The sequence below is a fragment of the Capra hircus genome, chromosome 4, assembly GCF_001704415.2.
Source record: "Capra hircus breed San Clemente chromosome 4, ASM170441v1, whole genome shotgun sequence".
Lineage (NCBI taxonomy): Eukaryota > Metazoa > Chordata > Mammalia > Artiodactyla > Bovidae > Capra > Capra hircus.
Genome location: NC_030811.1, coordinates 73581264 through 73601229, shown reverse-complemented (window position 1 = coordinate 73601229; position 19966 = coordinate 73581264). Strand labels below are relative to the sequence as shown.

At 47.6% G+C, this 19966-nt stretch overlaps 1 protein-coding gene across 6 annotated transcripts in view; it reads right to left on the bottom strand.

Annotated features, from left to right (window-relative positions):
- ATXN7L1 (ataxin 7 like 1) overlaps window positions 906–19966 on the bottom strand; it is a 258517-nt gene continuing 239456 nt past the window's right edge. For 2 of the 6 annotated variants that reach the window (XM_018047236.1, XM_013963261.2), the window contains 6 exons: window positions 17087–17282; window positions 13386–13507; window positions 11636–11941; window positions 8250–9189; window positions 5403–5477; window positions 906–3483 (listed from right to left, as the gene is read on the bottom strand). In XM_018047236.1, coding sequence (XP_017902725.1) covers window positions 3442–3483; window positions 5403–5477; window positions 8250–9189; window positions 11636–11941; window positions 13386–13507; window positions 17087–17282 — 1681 coding nt within the window. In that variant the 3' untranslated portion in view covers window positions 906–3441. The remainder of the gene's footprint in view (window positions 3484–5402; window positions 5478–8249; window positions 9190–11635; window positions 11942–13385; window positions 13508–17086; window positions 17283–19966) is intronic. The other 4 variants (XM_018047238.1, XM_018047240.1, XM_018047237.1 and 1 more) reach the window with 3 other exon arrangements.

Here is a 19966-nt window from a genome sequence, read left to right as displayed (position 1 = left end):
CATGTTACAAAAAAAAAAAAAAAAAAAGGCAAAAGAAAAAAAAATACAATCGCTCACTGGAGAATGTCTCCAGGCCTGGTGCTGCACCACGGCAGTATCAATAGATACATGTTTGTTCTTTCCTTTTTAAAACTGTAAGCCATAGAATTTACTATTTACACCTACTTTAGACATTTATTCTGCTTACAATATCACAGGCATGGAATGAATTCTATCTGATAGTGCTAATACATAAAGGTGCGGGACAAAGAAGGAAAATACTTAGTGTTACAAAATATGGATCGTAGAAAAGAAACCCACTCCACAAGTGTGGCATCTGTTTAGAATGTTTGGACATGCTTTCTTCAAAATTTCTGGAAAAGGTTCTAAAATTGGTAGTAGGAAAGGACAAATGAGCAGGTGCAAATTCTCCTCTGTGCAACAACAGTTATTGAATATACCCCATGACTGACCAGCTACATAAAACCCACAGAGTTTTGTTAAAGTGCCATGGGCTGACAGCATAACAAAATAGAAGGTGTAAATAGAAAATTTCTTTTTTTCCTTTTTTAAAACAAGAGTTCACTGAGAATCAGCAATAATAGAATATGCTGTATAAACTATTCTCTACAAAGGTTGATCAGCATTATTTACAATTGGTACATTGATACAAAAGAAGGCATACAAGTTATCCAGGTCGCTTTTTTTTTATGGCTGACAGGTCTATGCATTGCGTTACGCTTTAACAACCAGAGCTTTCGAGCCTCTATGGCGACAAGTCACAAGATCTTCAGGCAGATGGGGGTGTGTGCAGTCAAGGGGCTAGGAGAGAGGGCTGAGTGGGGTGTGCAGAACAGAAGTACCCAAAGAATATTCCCCCAATAATGCTTTATAGGCTGGTCCAGTTGAACTCCATCCAAACAAACTGAAAGAAAACCTTTTATTTGCATTCCATTTTTCAAGCTGTGAGTTTTGAATACATCATTATAAAGTAAACCTGTAGCTGACTGTGAAGGAAGAAACACCGTGGGTTTTCCCTTTTTGCTCAGTTTCCAGAAATGTCCTCACCTTGGTCAGAGCCAGTCTTTCACCAAGTAAGCAGCATTCAGTGGGGAGCCTCTTAATTCCAGCTTGCAATTCAAGATGTAGAGAGCTAAAATGTTTAAAATCCATTGAATTGCTCCTTTAGTCCCTGTCGAGACATTATTTCTCAGAAGCAGCCACTTAATCTCTCAACCTTTGTTTTCCCTCTTGAGTGTAAGAGTTTGTAAATCAGAGGGTTATTTTGTTGCTGAGATTTTTTTTTGTTTTCACTCCTGCAAGTATTACAACTCAAAATAAATTATTTAAAAAAAAAAAACAACAGACTTCTAAAACTGAACGAGACAAAAATTGTGCAAAAATAACAAAGATATGTACATACTTTTCAGTCTGAAGAAATGTACAATAAAAACATAATTCAAAGAACATTTTAAAAATATAAACATTGCTTCAACTTTCCTAAGTTTCATATTGTTTCTGAAACTATTCTGGTCAGTTAGCTCTGTAATATAGTAAAACATAAATTATTACAAAATTAACACTATAAAAATTTACTTTAAGAATATCTTCTAAACTTTTTTCAAAGGGTCTAACCTTGTTTATAATTTCTTAAACATTTATAAGTCTTAAAATCTGCCTTAACCTTTTTTTTTTAAAAAAGAAAAAGTAACAATCTTCCCTTCAATTTGCAGTCTTTTTTTCCCAAGATGGAAATAAACAAGCATATAAGTGCACTTTTAACACTGTAGAAATAAAAATGAATTCATCTGAACTAATGTCCTAGTACCTAATATCAACTCCTGATTTTTTAAAAAATCATTTTATATTAAAAACTTTAGTAATCCTATTAAGAAACACTGTCAGTGCAATTCCATTGATGCAAATCACTCCGCTTGCCTCCCGTCTTTGCAAAATCGAATCATATGGTGAAATTTAACAGTAGTCTGATCTTTGGGTTTGGAGGGAATGGGAAAGAAAACTTTAGGGTAGGGATGAGGGTTTACACCCAGCGGCAAAACTGGCATTCATATCTGACTTACGGATGAAGCAAAAACTCCTAGTATCTCTTCCATTATACTGTACACAAAGTTACATGATTCATAGCACAGAACACCTATTTTTATATGGGGAATTCCTTTCCTGATTACAATTCCCAATTAGAGCTTATGGTATTGTTTCTTTCAGAACTCCAGTGTGAATAGTTTCGTAGCTGCAGGGCTCCGGCTTCTCCCTTCTGGCTCTTCTCCATAAGTGGTGGCCTTACCATTCTTTCCTGGGTGGCTGTGTTGGAATGGGGGCCTCTGGCCAAGGGCATGGTGGTGGGTGGGCAATGTTAGTATTTATTCTCAACAGGGGTTTGGCAATTAACCCTCCACAGCAGCTTTCCCTCAAGCCCTTTCTTCTGGCCCTGCTTTTCTCCTCTTGTCAAGCCCCAGAGGGCAGCTTGAGAACTTTCACTGCCCTGGGTACCATTCCTCCTCCTGAGTGGCTTCCTGAGGTCTTGTGCCCCTTTCCCTGGAATTCTTCCCCCCAGTGACTTGCTTGGCTTTATGCCCTTGGACACGGTGCTCTGGGAGGGATTGTGTAGCATGCAGGCCTAACAAGCTCAGATGATCACAGTTACCCAATTCCCACCATCTTTTGAGGATGTCTTTTCCTACCCCCACACCATTCTTCCTGCAACCTTGTAGGTCTGTTGCTGCCCCTGTCCCTAACCCAGTACATCTGTGAGCTGCACAGCTACACAGTGGTACTGAGTGAGCCCCATCATTAAATGCTGCTGTTTTCAGCTTTGCGTCTGGTTCCTGCTATTCTGCTTCCCTAGAAACCTGATGGGGACACTTGGCCCGCCCTCCAGCTCTCTGCTCCCCAAACACAGGAGGCTCCCCAGCAAAGCCCCTCCCCCATCAACACGCTGTCCAGAGGGGAAGTACGAGAGCTTGTTCCTCTGATGGCCAGTGGGGACCCAGAGAGTGGCAGGCAGGAGGGGACGGGAGGGAAAGATGGAAGAGCCCAAGGAAAGGAGCACTGAGCGTGCTCAAGTTCAAGAGTTTCAGACGAGGCCAACCAGGAACAGACATTCTGCAATGTCTGCTCTTGTGGCTGGAGCAAAATGACGCAGTAGCAACATCAGAAGCTAGATGAATGACTCCAAACTTGGAAGAAGGTATACACATGGCAAATGAAAGAACGGAAACAAAACACTGGTACTTGTTTTCTGTAAATCTCAAATTCACGTTCTTTTGCCTTTTTCTTTTTGCCCCAAAACTAAAAATTGGTCAATTAAAAAAAGAAGAAAGGCCAGAGCCACAGGTAGGGCACAGGAAACAGCCTCTCCCCCACTGCCCACTCCCCTCCCTCTTCTGGCTGGGGTGGGGTCCCGTGGCCAGGCATTGGTTTGGAATTGGCTTCAGAGTCTTGTTATGGAAGAGTCCTTATCCTGCCCGTTCTGTTTGTGTTCTTCTAGGAAAGAAAAGAAAAAAGAAAAAGCTTGTTTCAAAAACATACATTTGGGGTTACCTACAAGAGTTCAAAAGATAGCCTCATTTCCTCATCTGTAATAAAAAGGACACCATGCCACTTCCTGCATTCAGCAAAAGCCAGCTGTGATGAGCCAATGAGGTGACTGAAGTAAAGGACTCGGTAAATGGAAGGTAGCCACAAAGATCCCAGCTGTGGAGGAAAGCACAGGGACAAATCCTGAAGATTCATGGGGCTCCTCTCCAGGAGGGAGGACTAGGATAGCTGATCTGTCTTCTTTGTTTTGTTTTTCTGTCCATCTTTTCCTAGCTAACCCACAGAGAGCATGGAGAATTACCCAAGGAAGAAAATATAGTGCTGGGCTAAGCATAAAGGCTTTGAATATACAGGTTTGGTTCAAGTTCCTTCACCTTCATCTGCAAAATGACATTTTGTCCCCAACATGACCAGTTTGTTAAAAGGTTGAAACATATGTAATGTATGTGAGGGGCAGAGCACAGCACCTACAGAGGAAGAGCTCAACAAAAGAGAGGTGTTGGTGTTATTGTTACATTCAGTTAGGCTGTCTGTTAAACCCCACTGTGGGTTTCCAGCTGTTGTGCCTGGAACTGGTGATGGCACAGGTGCCTGCAAAGGGTCAAAGTGGAGTCTCCAGGCACACCTAGCAACCCTTTCAGGAGGCCTGCTATTAACAGGCAGATTTCTGGAGCCCTTCCTTCATCCTAGTACAGAGGATGGGCTGCAGGTGCTCAGTGCAAACCCCACCACAAATGACTCAAACTGCTGGAGATGCACTCCCTGATCTGAGGATACAAACTGTTCCCTATTAACCTTCACCCACACTCCACCCAAGGTTTGTGGGGAAAGACCAAAGTGCAGAAAAACACTGTAATTTTGTATCTATGACACATATGGCACTTCTAAGACAATGTAACAGCCATACACACATTTTTTTCCCATCATGTACAACCCTCCCTGGCCTCCCCAGGACGTGCACACACTCCACTGGAGAAAATCACATCTACACTGTTTACACACCTCAAGTTTATTAAAAAAAACTCTTAAATCTACTCTGAACAGTTCCACCATGAAACCACATCCTGAAATCACATAGCTACAGCTCACCAGAAGCCACGAGAAAGTGCTGACCGATGTCTGCCAAGAGTTAAGGCCCGTTAGTCAACAGCACCTTATTTAACTTTCACAGCGACCTCAGAAGGTAGGTGTCGATTTTGCCATTTAACGTATGAAAACCTGCGACTGAGAGAAGTAATCCGCCCAGTTTCATGCAACTGCCAACAGTAAATGGAGAAGGCAACGGCACCCCACTCCAGTGCTCTTGCCTGGAAAATCCCATGGGCGGAGGAGCCTGGTGGGCTGCAGTCCATGGGGTCGTTAAGAGTCGGACACGACTGGGCGACTTCACTTTCACTTTTCACTTTCATGCACTGGAGAGGGAAATGGCGACCCACTCCAGTGTTTTTGCCTGGAGAATCCCAGGGACGGGGGAGCCTGGTGGGCTGCCGTCAATGGGGTCATACAGAGTCGGACACAACTGAAGCGACTTAGCAGCAGCAGCTAACAGTAAAAGCTAGCATTTGTGTGTGTTAGGGCTCAGGCATTTTGTAGAGGCTTTATGTCAATAAATTAATTTAATCCTCACAAAAGCCGCATGAGAGAGAGGTCATAATGAGCCCATCTTACAGACAGGAAACTCAAGCACAGAGAAATGAGGCAACTTGCCCAGGGGCACACACAAGCAATTACCAGAAGGCCTGGTTTTAGACTCCGGGCAGACATTTTTTTATCCGGAGATGAGATGTGAACCAGTCTGACCCCACAGCCCACGTTCTTTCCACCCTGCTGAAGACCCTATGGACTTCTGCCCCCCAGCAACTTACCGGTCGGCTGTGTCCTGGGCTGGATATGCTTGAAGGACTGGATTGTGACAAAGCTAGGCTGCTATTTTTCCCAACCTGAAAGACACCAGTGAAGCCTTCCTCAGACACGGGCGTCAGCTGGGGACAGACTCCCGGATACCACGAGTCGCGAGGGGAGAGGAGGAGGCTTCACGGTACCTCGCAGGCTCTCCTCCTGTGGTGTGGAACTCGTGTTTCCACCTTAAACGTCAGAGAAAACGGGTATGTTTCAGGGGGCCTCCACCACGCCCCTCTCATCCCAGAGGGAAAATTGAGGGGAACTCTCAAGCCGTTTCCCAGACGTGCAGACTGCAAGTTTTCTGGAGGAGGCCCAGGTTTCCCACGTATGACTGCAGTTCCTGACCCATCTCGTCTCAGGCCCAGGCTCCCCTGGACTGGCTGAGAAGGAATGCCCGGGTCTTTTCTAAGTTTTCCCAGCACACCCCACGTCGTTAAGAAACACGGCCAGAGGCACAGCTTCAGCCCAGGCCTTCCTAACTTGCCCCCGGGGGCGTGCGGGCGTGGCCGTCGTGCCCGCGGTGGGCGGAGTCCTCAGGGGAGGAGTTCCGCGCTATTCCCCTTTCCATTGACACCTGCCTTACCTTCGCAGTCTTGTTTTTTTTTGTTCAATTTAGTATCTCCGTGGCAAATTCTGGGGCCTTACAACTACCAGATACAACTAAACAGATCCCCTATTGGTCCCCAAAGCATATTTTACCTTGAATTTCTCACCCTCATGCCACGTCTGGCCCAGTCTCCTGATTTCACCAAGGGCCCAAGATTTCCCCAAAGGCCTAAGATTTCCCCAAGGGCTTCCCGAAGGGCTTTCCCCAACACCTGGAAATCACCGGTGGTGACCCTGGACAAAGCCTTTTCTTAATGGCCTGGTGACAAGCACCCAGATATCAGCTGCAATAGAGAACCAACATTGACTAGCTCCAAGGCAGCCATTACATTCATCCACTCTTTTTGATTTCCCTCCTGATGAGCACTCTATCCGATGAAGGCTTGTCTGTGCCTTTCACCACTGGTTTTGACTAATTCAGCATGCTTACAAAACATTTCATATGGTCCTGCATCAAAGAATCAACAGTGCCACATTTACTCAAGACAAAGGCACTCCACCCATACAGAGGTACTCCATCAATAGAGACAGAGATGAAAAGTCCAGACTCCAGAGGCAAACTGCCTGGGTGTAAATCCCAGCCCTAACTTACTCGCTGTGTGACTTTGGGCACATTATTCAACATTCCTGTGCCTTGGTTTACTCATCTGTAAAATGGTGGTAATAACAGGTGAAGATTAGATGAATATATGAAGGGCTTGGACCAGAGCCCAGGCCATTAAGTAACAGTTAGCTGCTGGAACTTCACTGAAAACAGGTGGCACTATAGCCTTGCTGCTCAGCTTGTGGCCAGCACACCAGTGCAGCAGCACTGCCTGGTGTCTTTTAGAAATGCAGACTCTCAGGATCCACCCCAGACCTGCTGATTCAGAATGTGCACTTTATTGAGAATCCCCTGGTGATTCATGTGCACATTCAAGTTTAAGAAGCCCTGGATCTGCCCTCCATCCTGAGACCTGGAGGTGGCATGGACAAGCAGTTATTAGTTTCAGGGTGGGGGTGCCTGGTGGGTTCTGGTCCCTCTCCCCAGCTCCCCTGCAACTGCAGATGTGTGCAATTGTCTGGGCCCTGATGAGAGGACCTATGTACCCCTTGCAAACCTGGCCTTGGGTTGCAGCTTGTCTGGCCCTTGAGATCCAAAATTGCTTTTCTCCCACATTTGCTTGTGTTTTGTGAATCCCCCTCAAGAGTTTCTCTTCATGAGGTTTTAACAAGTCTCACACAAAGATGATGAAAACCATGAAAACATCTTTTAAACAGTTGCCTCTCATGCCTCCAAAGCCCTCACTCCCAGACAGGGCTGGAGCCCACCGAATTCTGTCAGCCTGGGGCTGCTGATACAGTCCATGCACACTGTCCTGCGAGGTCCCTCCCACTGGACTCAGCTCGCAGAGACCCCAGGCAGCCCCTCCCTACCTCTGCTCCTTCCTCTACACACAAATGACACCAGAGTTGGGCGGGAGAGTTTCCTAAACAGCAATCCTGGCTGGAGAAGAAGGGGGACTTGAGGATAAGAACAAGGCTCCAGGGAAAAAACATGTGTTCTTCATGGACCACATCCCACTCCCCCAAGCTTCCCTCACGACACCCTCATCTGTGTGTAGTGGCCTGGAACACTTCTGTGCCAGGTGGTGTGAGCTGCAGTGTTACTTCAGGAAGTAAAGAGTTATCTTAGGGGTAGGGAGCCTGGTAAAGTGAGAAGCATAGCACCTCCCCCGGGTGGGACCCAGGTCATTATGTAACCTGCTAGGCCCTGGGTTCTTCCTAAGGGGATGCCAATAGATCATACTGCTTGGCAACAGAACTCTTCAGTGAAATCATCCAGACTGACAATAGAGCGAGGTGGGGAGCTCAGAATCTCTCTGTGCCTTAGTCTGCTCATCTGTAAAGTGGTGATTACAACAGCATCAACTGCACTGGGCTGTTGTGAGGATTAAATGAGGTGATGCTCATATAGGACTCAGAACAGCACCTAGCACATAGTGGATACTGTACAAAGTGTCTGTTACATAAACTTCTCTCAGAGCAAGGGGTGGAATCGCCTAGAGGGAGATCAAGGAGGGGACTCATGCTTGTGTTACCTATCTGGGCCACCTGTTTGGACCACTTGGCTAAGCGGGGGTGGGGGGAGGGGGTGCTGCCCGGTTCCCCAACCCCCCTCCCTGGGCAGTGCCGGGAGGCTCCTGGAAGGACGGGCCCCTTACCTGCCGAGAGGAGGTGCTGTTAACGGGATCGGGCACCGGAGCAAGAAGGCTGGGCGGGTTCTTTCTGTGAACGCTATTCATTCCAGGCATTTTAGTGATTTTACAGGCTTTGCTACTAGAACTTGAGTTCTTACGCTTTTTTCCTTCTGATTTGTCAAAAGAGAGGGGCAGAGAAGACACAGCATTGTGTGAGGCCAGAGAGAGGTCCCCTGCAAGGGTGGGCACAGAGAGGGGACAGGAGTCACTGCTGCCGCCCCCAGAGCCCACGTGTCTCACTAGGTCCGTGGGGCCGCCAGGCAGCGAGGTCCGTCCTGAGGGCTCCAGTTTGGCACTGAGTGGGCTCACCCCATTGTTTGAGTTGTGCACAGACAGACTGTTATAGGGAGGGGCCGCCTGATAGGAGTTCAAAGCAGAACTGGCATTCAAAACACAGTTCTTTTTGTGGGGCCCTGACAATGGGGAGGCGAGGGATGTCTGCAGGGGTAATGAGGAGGAAGATGAGGAAGTCGAAGACTGCGGCTTCCTCTTTTTGTTACTTGGAGACTCGTCGCTACGGGCGGACAGGTCTTTGACTTTTGAGGATTTGCTGGTTTTGGTTTTGGATGGCTTGTGGGATGGGGAAGCGATGACGGCTGGTATCGGGGACACGGCAGGTGGGGCCTTGAAGGTTGAGTCCATGATGCTGAGGGTTGCGGCCACATGAGGGAAAGCTGTGGTGTGTGACATGAGGGCGCTTGGGTCCGGCGATGTCACAAAAGCTGCATTTGAGAGCATGGCTGATGTCATTATGTAAGAAGAGGTGAGTCTCGAGCTGATGGGAGCTGAAGGAAGATACACAGCACTGGGGTTGCTGAAAGGCTGTAAAACGGATGCTGGAACAGGGGTGGTGAGGTGGGCTGCTGGCGAGGGCATGGGGCTATCTGCCGCAGGAGGGATCTTCCTAAACGTGAGAGAAGAGTGAAAGAGAAACAGTGAGAAATAGGCTTCGCATTGCTCCAGAAGCTCGATTAAGTGTGAGCATCAGGGCTACAGAGAAAACGCTGGTGGAAACCAGACTATGGAAAATGAAGCCTTGAAGGATGGCAAAATCTGATTTATGGCCCTTCCCTATGGTTTCCCCCCATTGCAACATCCAGCAAATTAGTTTTAATCACTTTCAGGTTTTCAGATCCTTTTCTCCATGCTTGGCTATTGGATAATGGCTGATTTGGGTTCCCAAATAAAAGGCGAATGTTAATTAGAATAGAAATTGCCCCAACAGTATCCCCCTGTTTTCTTGCCCCTGGCAGTGATGAAGGTGATTTTTAATGAGAGGTGGTCGTTTCACACTTAGGTCCTGGCTTGAAGAAGGGTGAGGACAGGGCTGTGCCACCTGCACATGGGGGCCAGAGCCCCCCCCCCCCCGTACCCCTGCAGCCTCCATCCCCCTGCCTCCACTCCCTGCTCTTGACTGGACTCACCGCTCTCCTCCCAGGCCAGTCTGCCCCTGCATGTGCTGTCTACAGTCTCTGGTGACCCTGTAGAGGGCACTTCTACATTTGCTCCTCTTCACCTTGCTCTGCCTCCCACTCAGTCAGGAGTGGTCACTGGGGTATGGCTGTTCTTCAGCAGGTCTTCCTGTCCCCGGGTTAAGAAGTGGGGAAGGTAGAGGAATCCTCATAGATCCAGAGAAGGGGACCAAGAACTTCTAGTTTGTTCTGAAGGTAAATGCAGGAGAACACATGAACGGGGGGGTCCTTCCTGAAAGCTGGAGTGGGGGTACCTGGGAAAAAACTCTCTGCCTCCTACACTCTGTGGAGCCCAGGCCAGCACCAGGTAGAGGGTCACCCTGGGAGTCTCCCCACAAACTCCATCTTTTGACTCCTGACGGAAACAGCTTCTGCTTCCAAGCCGAGGCCTTGGTTCATGTTGCTACTCCTCTGGGGACCAGGAGGAGCATGGGGGTTCGGGGTCACCATGTCCCTGACTTCAGGAAAGGATACAGACCTCAGGAGAGAGGAAACTGATCTCAGGAGCCAAGTGCATACTTTCAAACAGGTTCTTTCCTGTTTCTCACCTTACTCACCCCTCCCTGTTTCTACTGGAAGTCATTTTCTTTGTAGCTGGGGCTCCCCAGAAATTAGGCACTAGCTCTGCCTCTTGGAAAGCAGCACTTGAAGGCGGGCAGGTGCCAGGTGGTGCCTCCCTTCAGCAGCAGGACAAGGCAGGGAACTCTGGAAAGAGGCCCCGCTGAGGAGGACACGCCTCTCCTAGCCCTGCTCTCTCCAAGGATTCCGCTTTCTGCCTGTAATTTGGTGAGGCCCATGGCTTCCATCTCTAGGGTGGAATCCAGAGGGATCCTTGAATACGCGAGTGCAGTGTCCTCGAAATCATCAGACTAAGATCCAATATAGGAGAAAAATGTTGCCAAACTCAGCGTGGCCATAATGGTGTTTGAAAAACCTATTTTCTCTCAAGCCTAAAGGGGGTAAAACATGCTGTCAACACTAAACAAGGGCTCCATTAATAGTACTTGTTGCAATGAATGAATGACTGAATGGATGGATGGGTGGGTGGGTGGTGGATGGGTGAGCGGATGAATTCTCAGCAGCAATACAACAAAGCATGCCAGCCAAGGACTCCCATAAATCAGATGAGAAAGGCCTAAACACACCCTTAGAACTGTCTGGCACTGCACCACCCCTCTCTAACAGCACCAGGGCCCATTTCTCAGAGGGTGCAATGTCCGCACACCACATCGTCTCTGCTGGCTGCCGCCTCCTGTGGTTCTCCAGGCATCCCACTCAATCTTTCCTTCACTCAAGTTTTGTACCAGCTAAAATACAGGTAGGAGTCCATATGGGCAGAGTTCTGGCAGTTACTTGTAATAAAAAGTTATTTACAAATACCAGATGGCTCATTTAGAGAGGGCCCCGATCGATGACCATAAGCGGGATCCATCTGAGCGTCCTGATCTGGTGTTTCCCCATTACAGAGTCTACACTCAGGTTTCAGCCTGTGCTGACCAGAGCTAAAGTCCTCAGCCTGCCCTGGCTGACACTCAGCACTGGGATTGGCGCTATTTTTCTGCATACTTCCTACCTCTTCCCTTCCTCCCCGCACTCATCTTAAGTGGACAGCAGAGGCAGGAGGGGCGGAGGGGCAGGGGGTGAAGCAAGGTGAGGGGCATGAGGCAGCTCACTGTCCCCGGGAACCCCTTCCCCCATGCTAGACAGTTCATGTGCTTTTCAGGTGCCAAATGGCAGTGGATTTCAGCTTGGTGGGCTGTGTCCCAGTTGCAGCTTTGCACGCTGGCCTAGGGAAGTCCCATACAAAAGCCCCCAGATACGAATAAATTACAGTGCCCATCCTCCCCTGCCGGCTGGCACGGAGATCCAGATGCTGACCTGGCTGAAAGAGAATACTGTGTTGGCGTCTCCTGATGCAGAGTTAAATGCTTGTTAAAGAAAAAAGAGTCTTGGCCGTTCCTTTTCTTCCTAATGTCTTCCACGCCCCCATCGGCTGCCATCCCTCCAGGTTCGGGCCCGTCGGGGCCTGGGGTTTGGGCAGCGAGGTTGAGAGGGCAGCGGGGTGCTACGCTCTCCAGAGTTGACACCCAGGCAGCCCCAATGTTGCTCAGTGACAGCAGATTTGTTAGGCAAGTCCTGAAAAGGGGGGAGGGACCTGATGCCCTGTGGCTCGGGTTTCTGTGCCTGAGGAGGAAAGGAATATGGACTTGAGCTGACAGGACACCAGGCAGCGAAATACAGATCAACACATTCCTTCCACGTGTCTGGGACTAACACTTCCACAACACAGGAGAGCACAGAGCTGCAGGCCACCAGGGCCAGCTGCCGTGCTGGGGGACCCGCGCACAGGGTTCAGTCACCCGACACCAGGAATACGGGAACCCCGCATGCAGCCCATTGGGTGCCGCTCAGAAAGGACACAGGTAGAAAACGGGTGCCCTTGAGAAGAAACCATAAGCTTCTCTTGTGGCCCTTTCCTACTTCACAAGAAGTGTCAATGTGTCATCCTAAGTCTGCTCGGAGAGCTTACAGCACACTCGGTGGGGCTTACTTCTAGAAGTTCTGGAAGCTCTCAGGGCATCGTGGTGAATAGGGGCTGAGGGGCCATCACTGTCTGGGAGAGAGGAGGCGACCTGGGAGCAGGCAGGTTTTGAATGCTCTTCCCATCCTACCCTAGTACCTGGTACTGTTTCTCGGGAATACCTTCCCAGCCTTTCCTGGGCTTCGCTGGGCAGACTGAGGGGTTCGATGTTTGGCTTTCCTGGACCATCTGGGCCTAGAGCTGAGGGATCCACGATTCTACAGATTATGAGATCTGAAAAGCTCACCTTTGCAGGAGCAGGGGGAGCTGGAGATCGCCAGGGGGTCAGCCTGGCATTACCAAGTGTCCCGAATGGCAGTTCCTTAGGTGCTGTGCTTTGAGAGGACCTAGCGTGTCACTCTGTACAACAGCATTGCATTTCCCTAAGCCAAGAAGGCTTTTTCCCTTTTTATGAATCTATTAAAATGTAAACACATCGAGAGGTGTTGGAGAATAAAAAGACCATAGAGAAATGGAACATACGTTCGGTTTGGGGTAGAGAGAAGTATGTAGAGAGGTGAGGAGAGAGACCTAGGGATGTGGGAAGGGCCAAAGACAAGCTTAACCGACTTGGCAACATGGTCCTGGATCTGCCCTGTTGGCCACGCTGTGTAGTTTTTCATAGGACGTTAAACAATTACAAATTGGTCAATAACCATTACGAAAGTTTCAATATCAATATCTAGCATTAACATTACAAACAGAAGGATATTCTTAATATCCTTAGATAGTCTTAGTTATGGCAAAAAGGCCCTTTAACACTGTTAAATAAACAAGGTCTTATCTAATACCTTTCCATTTAGTTAGAAGATTACCAACACAAAAGTTATCTCCAAAGAAGATAAAACATACCACATTGTAGTTGTCTCTGAAAAACTACAGGCAAGCCACCAAGAGGGGCTGACGTTCAAGAATTAATCATGAATTCTGATTTCAGAATCATTTCATTCAATAAAAAGCCAACTAGGGACATTCATTTAGAAAACTGGGGTTCAGAGGGTTGTGGGGCAGCTCAAATCTCATATTGCACAAAAACTGCTCACTTACTTCCACATCTGTGAATTCAAGTGTTTTTCTACCATGGAGTTTAGTGCGAATCGAAAACGATCCCATCTTCTATCAAACACATAGTACCCTCGTCCCATGAGGCGACTCCCAAATGAGCAAAACTGTGAGGGGGAAAAAAAAACCACATTTTTAACTTTGATTACAGGTTAATAAGCTAATACAAGCCACACAGAGACAAATAACATTTACATAAAAACACACAGGGGTATAGTTTTCCTCAAAATAAAGAAGCAAATAGTACTGAAGCCAAAAATATTTCTGTGTGAGCTCCCAGATTTTCTGCAGAACCTCACAGGGTGAGTCAACAATAGTGACATTCAACTGTCTGTGGCACTGAGGGTTACCTTCTCCGTCCCGGAGACTGAGCCAGCACTTTCAGTTGAAAAAATAAACAAACCAACAGCAACAGTAGCCAGGACAATTGTTCAGTACCATGGGCCGGTCACATCAGCCATCCTCTCAAGGAAGCCGGGCTTCCCTGCTTCCCATCACAGTAATGGCAACAGCTGGTTCTAAGGTTCTCCTGTTGACAGATCATACCTTTCCTATCTTTTGTCAACAGAGCCACTTCCCTTCCAGCTTGGCTGAACCCCTTCCTCTCCTGGCATCAGCCTCATCTGCCCTCCCGTCAGCACTGCCAGGCTGCCTGGGGCACGGCCGCTGCCGCTGAGCTCTCCGCTGCTGCTTCCCTGGGCTGCGTCCAGTTCTCCCCTCCCTCAGGGCCTGAACGAGGACGCACCTTTCCAGTCGCCTTTCTCTGACTTACCTTGCCACTCTGAACTCCCACAAACCCCTATACACACTTCAGTACCTTCCACCTGGGAATAGCTACGTGGCTGTTCTATGTGACACTGAATGTTTCTGTGGCGGTCTTGATGACTGCAAGTGTCTAAAGGCCAGAGACCCCCATTCTCTTCTTCTTCCTCCTCAATAAGAGGCTATTAGGGATTTAGGCTAAAGGATGGACTATAGAGATAAGGTCCTACAAAGTGTTCAGAGCGAACTCACTTTAAACACAGGGCTGAAACATGAGCAGTTAGACGGTTAATAAATGTCATTTGATGATGATGTTAGGACACCCAGAAGGCCAGCAGACAGAAACGCAAGAAGGTGACATTTGGCTGGTCAGAGCTCAGGCGAGTTTGCAAGTGACTCTATAACTCAAATGCAGCTCCTCTCCCTCCCCCAGGCCTCTCCCGGCAGCTTCCTGGCCTCCGTCCCAGACACAGTGCTGGGCTGGCACTCATTCCACAAGCGCTTCCTGGAACCAGTCTTTGGAACAGTTCTCAGGAGGAAATGCAAGACCTTCCCTTTGTTTTGTTTCTGCTTATGTTTGGGGGTCGGTGGGCAGGGGCTGCACTAAAATCTTGCCACCCATCAAATCTGGTACTCCTGATGAAAAACTCTTTTCCGCACATTAAGTGCTTACTGGCCAAGCCAGAAAACATACAAAGGGAGTTTTCCCACATGGAAGCTGGTCCCCAACAGCATATAGGCACTGGTCCAGGTCCAGACATCTTTTCTTCCTTCGTCTCCTTGCTAAAGACACCCCAAACGAGGGTTCATTACAAAAACTGATTTAATGTATCAGTTGGCCATGAAAGAAAGGACAAAGCAAAGAAACAAATCCATAGCCTTTCCATTTAAATCAGCAAAACAAGAAGGGCACACAAATCTGCCAGGCTCCAAGTTGAGCTAATCCACTGTAGCTTGGCATCATGTCATTTGGACAGAGATCTTGATGTGCTCCAGAGTCTGGCCTTCTGGTAGAGAGCCCTGTCTCACTTTCAGACTTGGAAGCTGGAGGCCTCTTAACTGTCTGCGCTACCTATGTCTCTAGTTCAATAGAGATGCAAGGCTCAGCGCCCCAGAGGCTCCTGTTCTTAATCGCATATGGTGCCCCAGGCAGGGCTGTAGCTCCTTGTGGCACGGGCCACTGTGGCAGACCCTACTAGTTGCCAAGCTCATCAACTGCCATCTCACCCCCAGCTCTCCCTGTTTTTTCCTGGCTAAGAGAACCATGCTTTTGTTCTGATATCTGGCATGGAGCAGTGAGCAGGAAAGGTGGGTTTCTTCCCAGAACCCTGGGATGAATCATGGCTGGGATCATCCTGTGTGCTGTTTTAGTTGCTAAGTCATGTCTGATTCTTTGCGACCCCGTGGACTGTGGCCTGCCAGACTCCTCTGTCCATGGGATTCTCCAGGTAAAAACACTGGAATGGGTTAACATTTCCTTCTCCAGGGGATCTTCCTGACCCAGGGATCAAACCTGCATTTCTTGCATTGGCAGGCATTTTCTTTACCACTGAACCAAATAGGAAGCCCCATCCTGCGTTCCTACAAGCCTATCCTCTGCCACTGATTGGTATAGGGGTAGGCATGTGACCTGCTTCTGGTGGGTGGAAGGGAAGGTCTGCTGGGAGGGCTCATAGGAACATCTTCTTCCCTAAGAAATGACATAGAGCATCTTAGAGGAAGACTCCCTTCCTTTGTAGAATGTGACTTGGTGAGGATGTGACACTGGAGCTGGAGCCAACATATCCAGACTGTGCATGAAAGGCAAAAAGGGTTGGGGAATTCTCCCTCAGCAATGCGACATTGAAGAGATGCAGAAACAAGCCTGGAACCACTCACCTCTAGAATTCTTGCTATATAAGACAAGCAAATGGCTGATGCGCATAATGGGTATGAGTTGAGTTTTCTATTACTGACAGTCGGAGGCATTCCTAACTGTCCCTGTTTCTGTACTAGCTGAGAGGTTAAGTCTCAAGCTGTTAGTGAAGCACACTGGTAGAAGTGGGGAGGGAGTCCCTCTCTTGATGCAGGGTTGATTTCACCTACACAGTCCATGCGATCTCGGGACAGTCAGGGCTAACCTTGAAGGCTTCATGCTGGGACCAGAACAAAGCAGCTATGGGGTCCCATGTTTCTAGCCTCCTTGAATTGGCTCTGTTGATGGTAGCACCAGGCATTCCTTTTTTAAGTGCTCAGAGGGCCAACACAAACAAGCTTCCAGCTGATGCTTCCTTATACCTCCCACCTGGATTTCAATGACCTTCTGAATTGTTAAAGTGGACTCTTCCAAGGAACTGGGGAGAAACTGACCTTTTCATTAACCTGCTATCATGCTGACATGAAATGCTTCCTTCTTTCCTACACACACACACACACACACACACACACACACACACACACACACCACACACACACGAGTTTTGTGCCATATGGTCACACCTACTAAGAACAATAAAACTCAGAACCAACAGGGAAGAAAACCAGCCAGGGCTGGCACCTGGCACATTGCTCAGACAGACGGTTCCCAAAGCAGGTGAGCCAGACTGATTCTTGAAATCAGAGGCTGCCTTTCAGATGGGCAAGGCAGGAAGGTCAGCTCCCCACTGCTCTTCTATGAACACCATTTCTCAAGCATTATTACTTCAAGGTGCACCATAAATACTCAGGTGTTTAAAGGATTATGATCATCTGGGTGCCCTTACCTTTCCTTCTGTGATTTTCAAGGGGATTTCTAAGGCAATCATTCAACCTCAGGGAAAGCCCTTTCAAAAAACACTGTCCTGGAGGCCTCTGCTTAGGAAGGATGCTATCGGAGGACGTAGTCCCCTAAATACCACATAGCACAGGGAGAAAGAAATGCCCGGATGGAAACAGAGGAGGCCTACCGCAAGAGGTCGGGGGTGGTGGGTGGAGAAGTGACAGTCTAATAACTTCTCGGATTCATCGGTGCCGTCCATCTCCCCTTCATCACTTGACAGTCGGCTGGCGAGGTCACCTCCAACTGGGGGCAGAGGGGGTTCCGGAGTGTAGCCACTGTGATTTGAAGACGTGCTGCTGCTTATGCTATTTGCAGATGATGGTCTAAGGGCAAGAGAGAGCACACAGAATAAACTTTTCTGAGGGAAACAGACCCACCCAGTTTCACGGAGCTCAGAATCAGAGCAATTAGCCTTCCCGGTACATTAAGGAAGGCAGGTTGATGACAGACCTGCACAAGGGAAAAATTCAGGCTGAGAGGGGCGGCAGCGACCAGCTCTCTACGCGATCAGGTGGAGCAGAGACTCTGCCCTGCCTGAATACGGGCACCAGGGAAAACTCCAACAGTGTAAGCGGAACAGAAAATACGAAAAACAAACTCGTGTGGCAGAGAATTAATTCAACTTAAAACTAGTCATCTATGAATTCAGTGACAACTATTCATTCATTTGCATGTAAGGAATTTACACTTGCCCGGCGTTGCTTCTCTCTGAAAGCAGACCATGATGGGAAGATCAATCAGATAAACAAGCTCAAATCAGTCAACAAAACGTCAATGATGATGAAAGACAGCCTTACAAACAGAGCTACTGAACTACGACTTTATGACATTGTTACCATACCTACATGAAAAAATGTTTTGTACCAGATGGGTCCACAATTTCCTCACCCCGAAGCCAAGCCTGTTTCTTAATATCAAGTCACATGTCGTTTAATTGTATCTTCTGAGGGTGAATGTTTCCATTTAATTTTTGACAAGCCACTAGACCCACAGATTGGCATGGCTGACTCAACAGTAGGTGTTGAAGAAATATGTTTCTCAATGAAGGAGTGAATTAATTCCATGTGTATAAACAATCCAACAGATCTCATCCCAGTCATGGCTAAGCTTATAGAAAAGCACTGTCACAGAGAGAGGCAGTACCAAGGCTTTCTAAGCAGCGAGAAACAAAAGAAAACACACCTCCGCATTAGGAGAGAGTCAGAAGAATGGTCATAACTAGTTGTTAGTTGTTTTGATTGACCAGGGAGAAAAAGAAGTTTTAGAGAAAAAAAAAAAAATCAGGATTTTTTTTTAAAATGTGGACCATTTTTAAAGACTTTATTGAATTTGTTACAATATTGCTTCTGTTTTATGTTTTGGTTTTTTGGCTGTGAGGCAGGTGGGTGGGAATCTTAGCTCCCGCATGACCAGGGAATGAACCCACAGTTCTTGCATTGGATGGCAAACTCTTAACCACCAGACTGCCAGGGAAATCCTCAGGAGCTTCAAAACACAAAACAAAACAAAAACAAAGAAAGGTTCTCTGCATTCTGCTTTGAAAGCTGCCCCTTCAAGTAACATGAAGGGGCTTTTACTCACATACCTCTCCTCTCCCTCATTTTCATCTTGGACACTTGGTTGTTTTGAAATCTTTCTAGGTGTCAAATACCTGAATTCAAACCAGATCCCCAAAGCACAGTCACATAAAAACAAAGCCATAAAGGTGGAGAAAAAATTGATAGATGAATGGATAAATAAAACATGGTATATCCACACAATGGATATTAGTTAAAGTCTCAAAAGTGAAGGAAATTCGGGTATATGCTACAGCATGGATGAACCTTAAAGACATTACGCTAAGTGAAATAAGCCAGTCACAAAGGACAACTATTGTATGACTCCACTTAAACAAGGTATCTAGAACAGTGAAATTCAAGGTAGAAAGTAGAACAGTGGTTATACCAGGTGCTGGGAATGGGACTTAAGTGTTTAATGGTACAGGGTTTCAGGACTGAATGATAAAGAAGTTCTGGAGGTGCATGGTAGAGATGGCTGTACCACAAGGTCCTTAATGCCACTAAAACAGATTTTTCTTTGCAAAGAAAAGCTGGTTTCCATCTTCATCTGGACCTTGTTTCTTCTGGATGTGCTGCAGCCATCTTGCTACAGACTGAAGATGGAGCCACAAGACTGAAGAGGGTGGAATAAAAGGGCAGAGAAGGACAGCCAAGCCCCGATCTCTGGGGACTGGTGCCCTTTCACCTCTGGACTTCCTGTCACCAGCAGTAAGAAATTTCCTAATTACTGAAGTGGTTAGTAAGCAAGGTTTTTTGTTACTTGCACTTGAAGTGTCCCAACAAGTATGAAAAAGAGATTTTAACCTGTTTTTAGGACACAGACTGTAGCTGGAGAATGTTAACTGATGGGAAAGGAGCTGATCTACCACAGAACCCTGATAAGCAGGGCACCGTGAGCAGCTAGAGCTGCAAAAGTCACAGATGAGGTGAGGACTAAACATAGCAGGAGAGCTGAAAGGCTTGATATTTGGTTGTTGGACCCACGGGTCATCGTCGTTACCTCACGTAGCCAGATGACTTAGCACTGCCCCACTTGCCCGCTCCCCCTCCAATCAACTCGCAAACTGAGATTCCAGACAGGGGGCCACCAGCAGAGACTAGGAGGGAGCACAGGGCTAGAAAAAGGGGGACTAGGGGCTGTCCCTGGTCAGAGCCTTAACTGGCATTCCCGGAATGCCTACTGCCCGGCACATCAGTAGGCAGGATTCTTCCCTTGGGAAACTTAATGGTCATAGAGAAAAGGCTTCCACACTTAGCATAAATATCAACAAAAGGCTGACTGGTGATGTGATGACCTTATGGTTGACAGTCCCACACATAGACCTCCAATCAGCTTATTAGAGCCTTTCTTTTAAAACGAATGGTTAGAAATCACCAAACATTCCTGAAACAATCTCCAACATTAGGCTGACCAACCAAACATCAAACACATAAATACATACATGAAA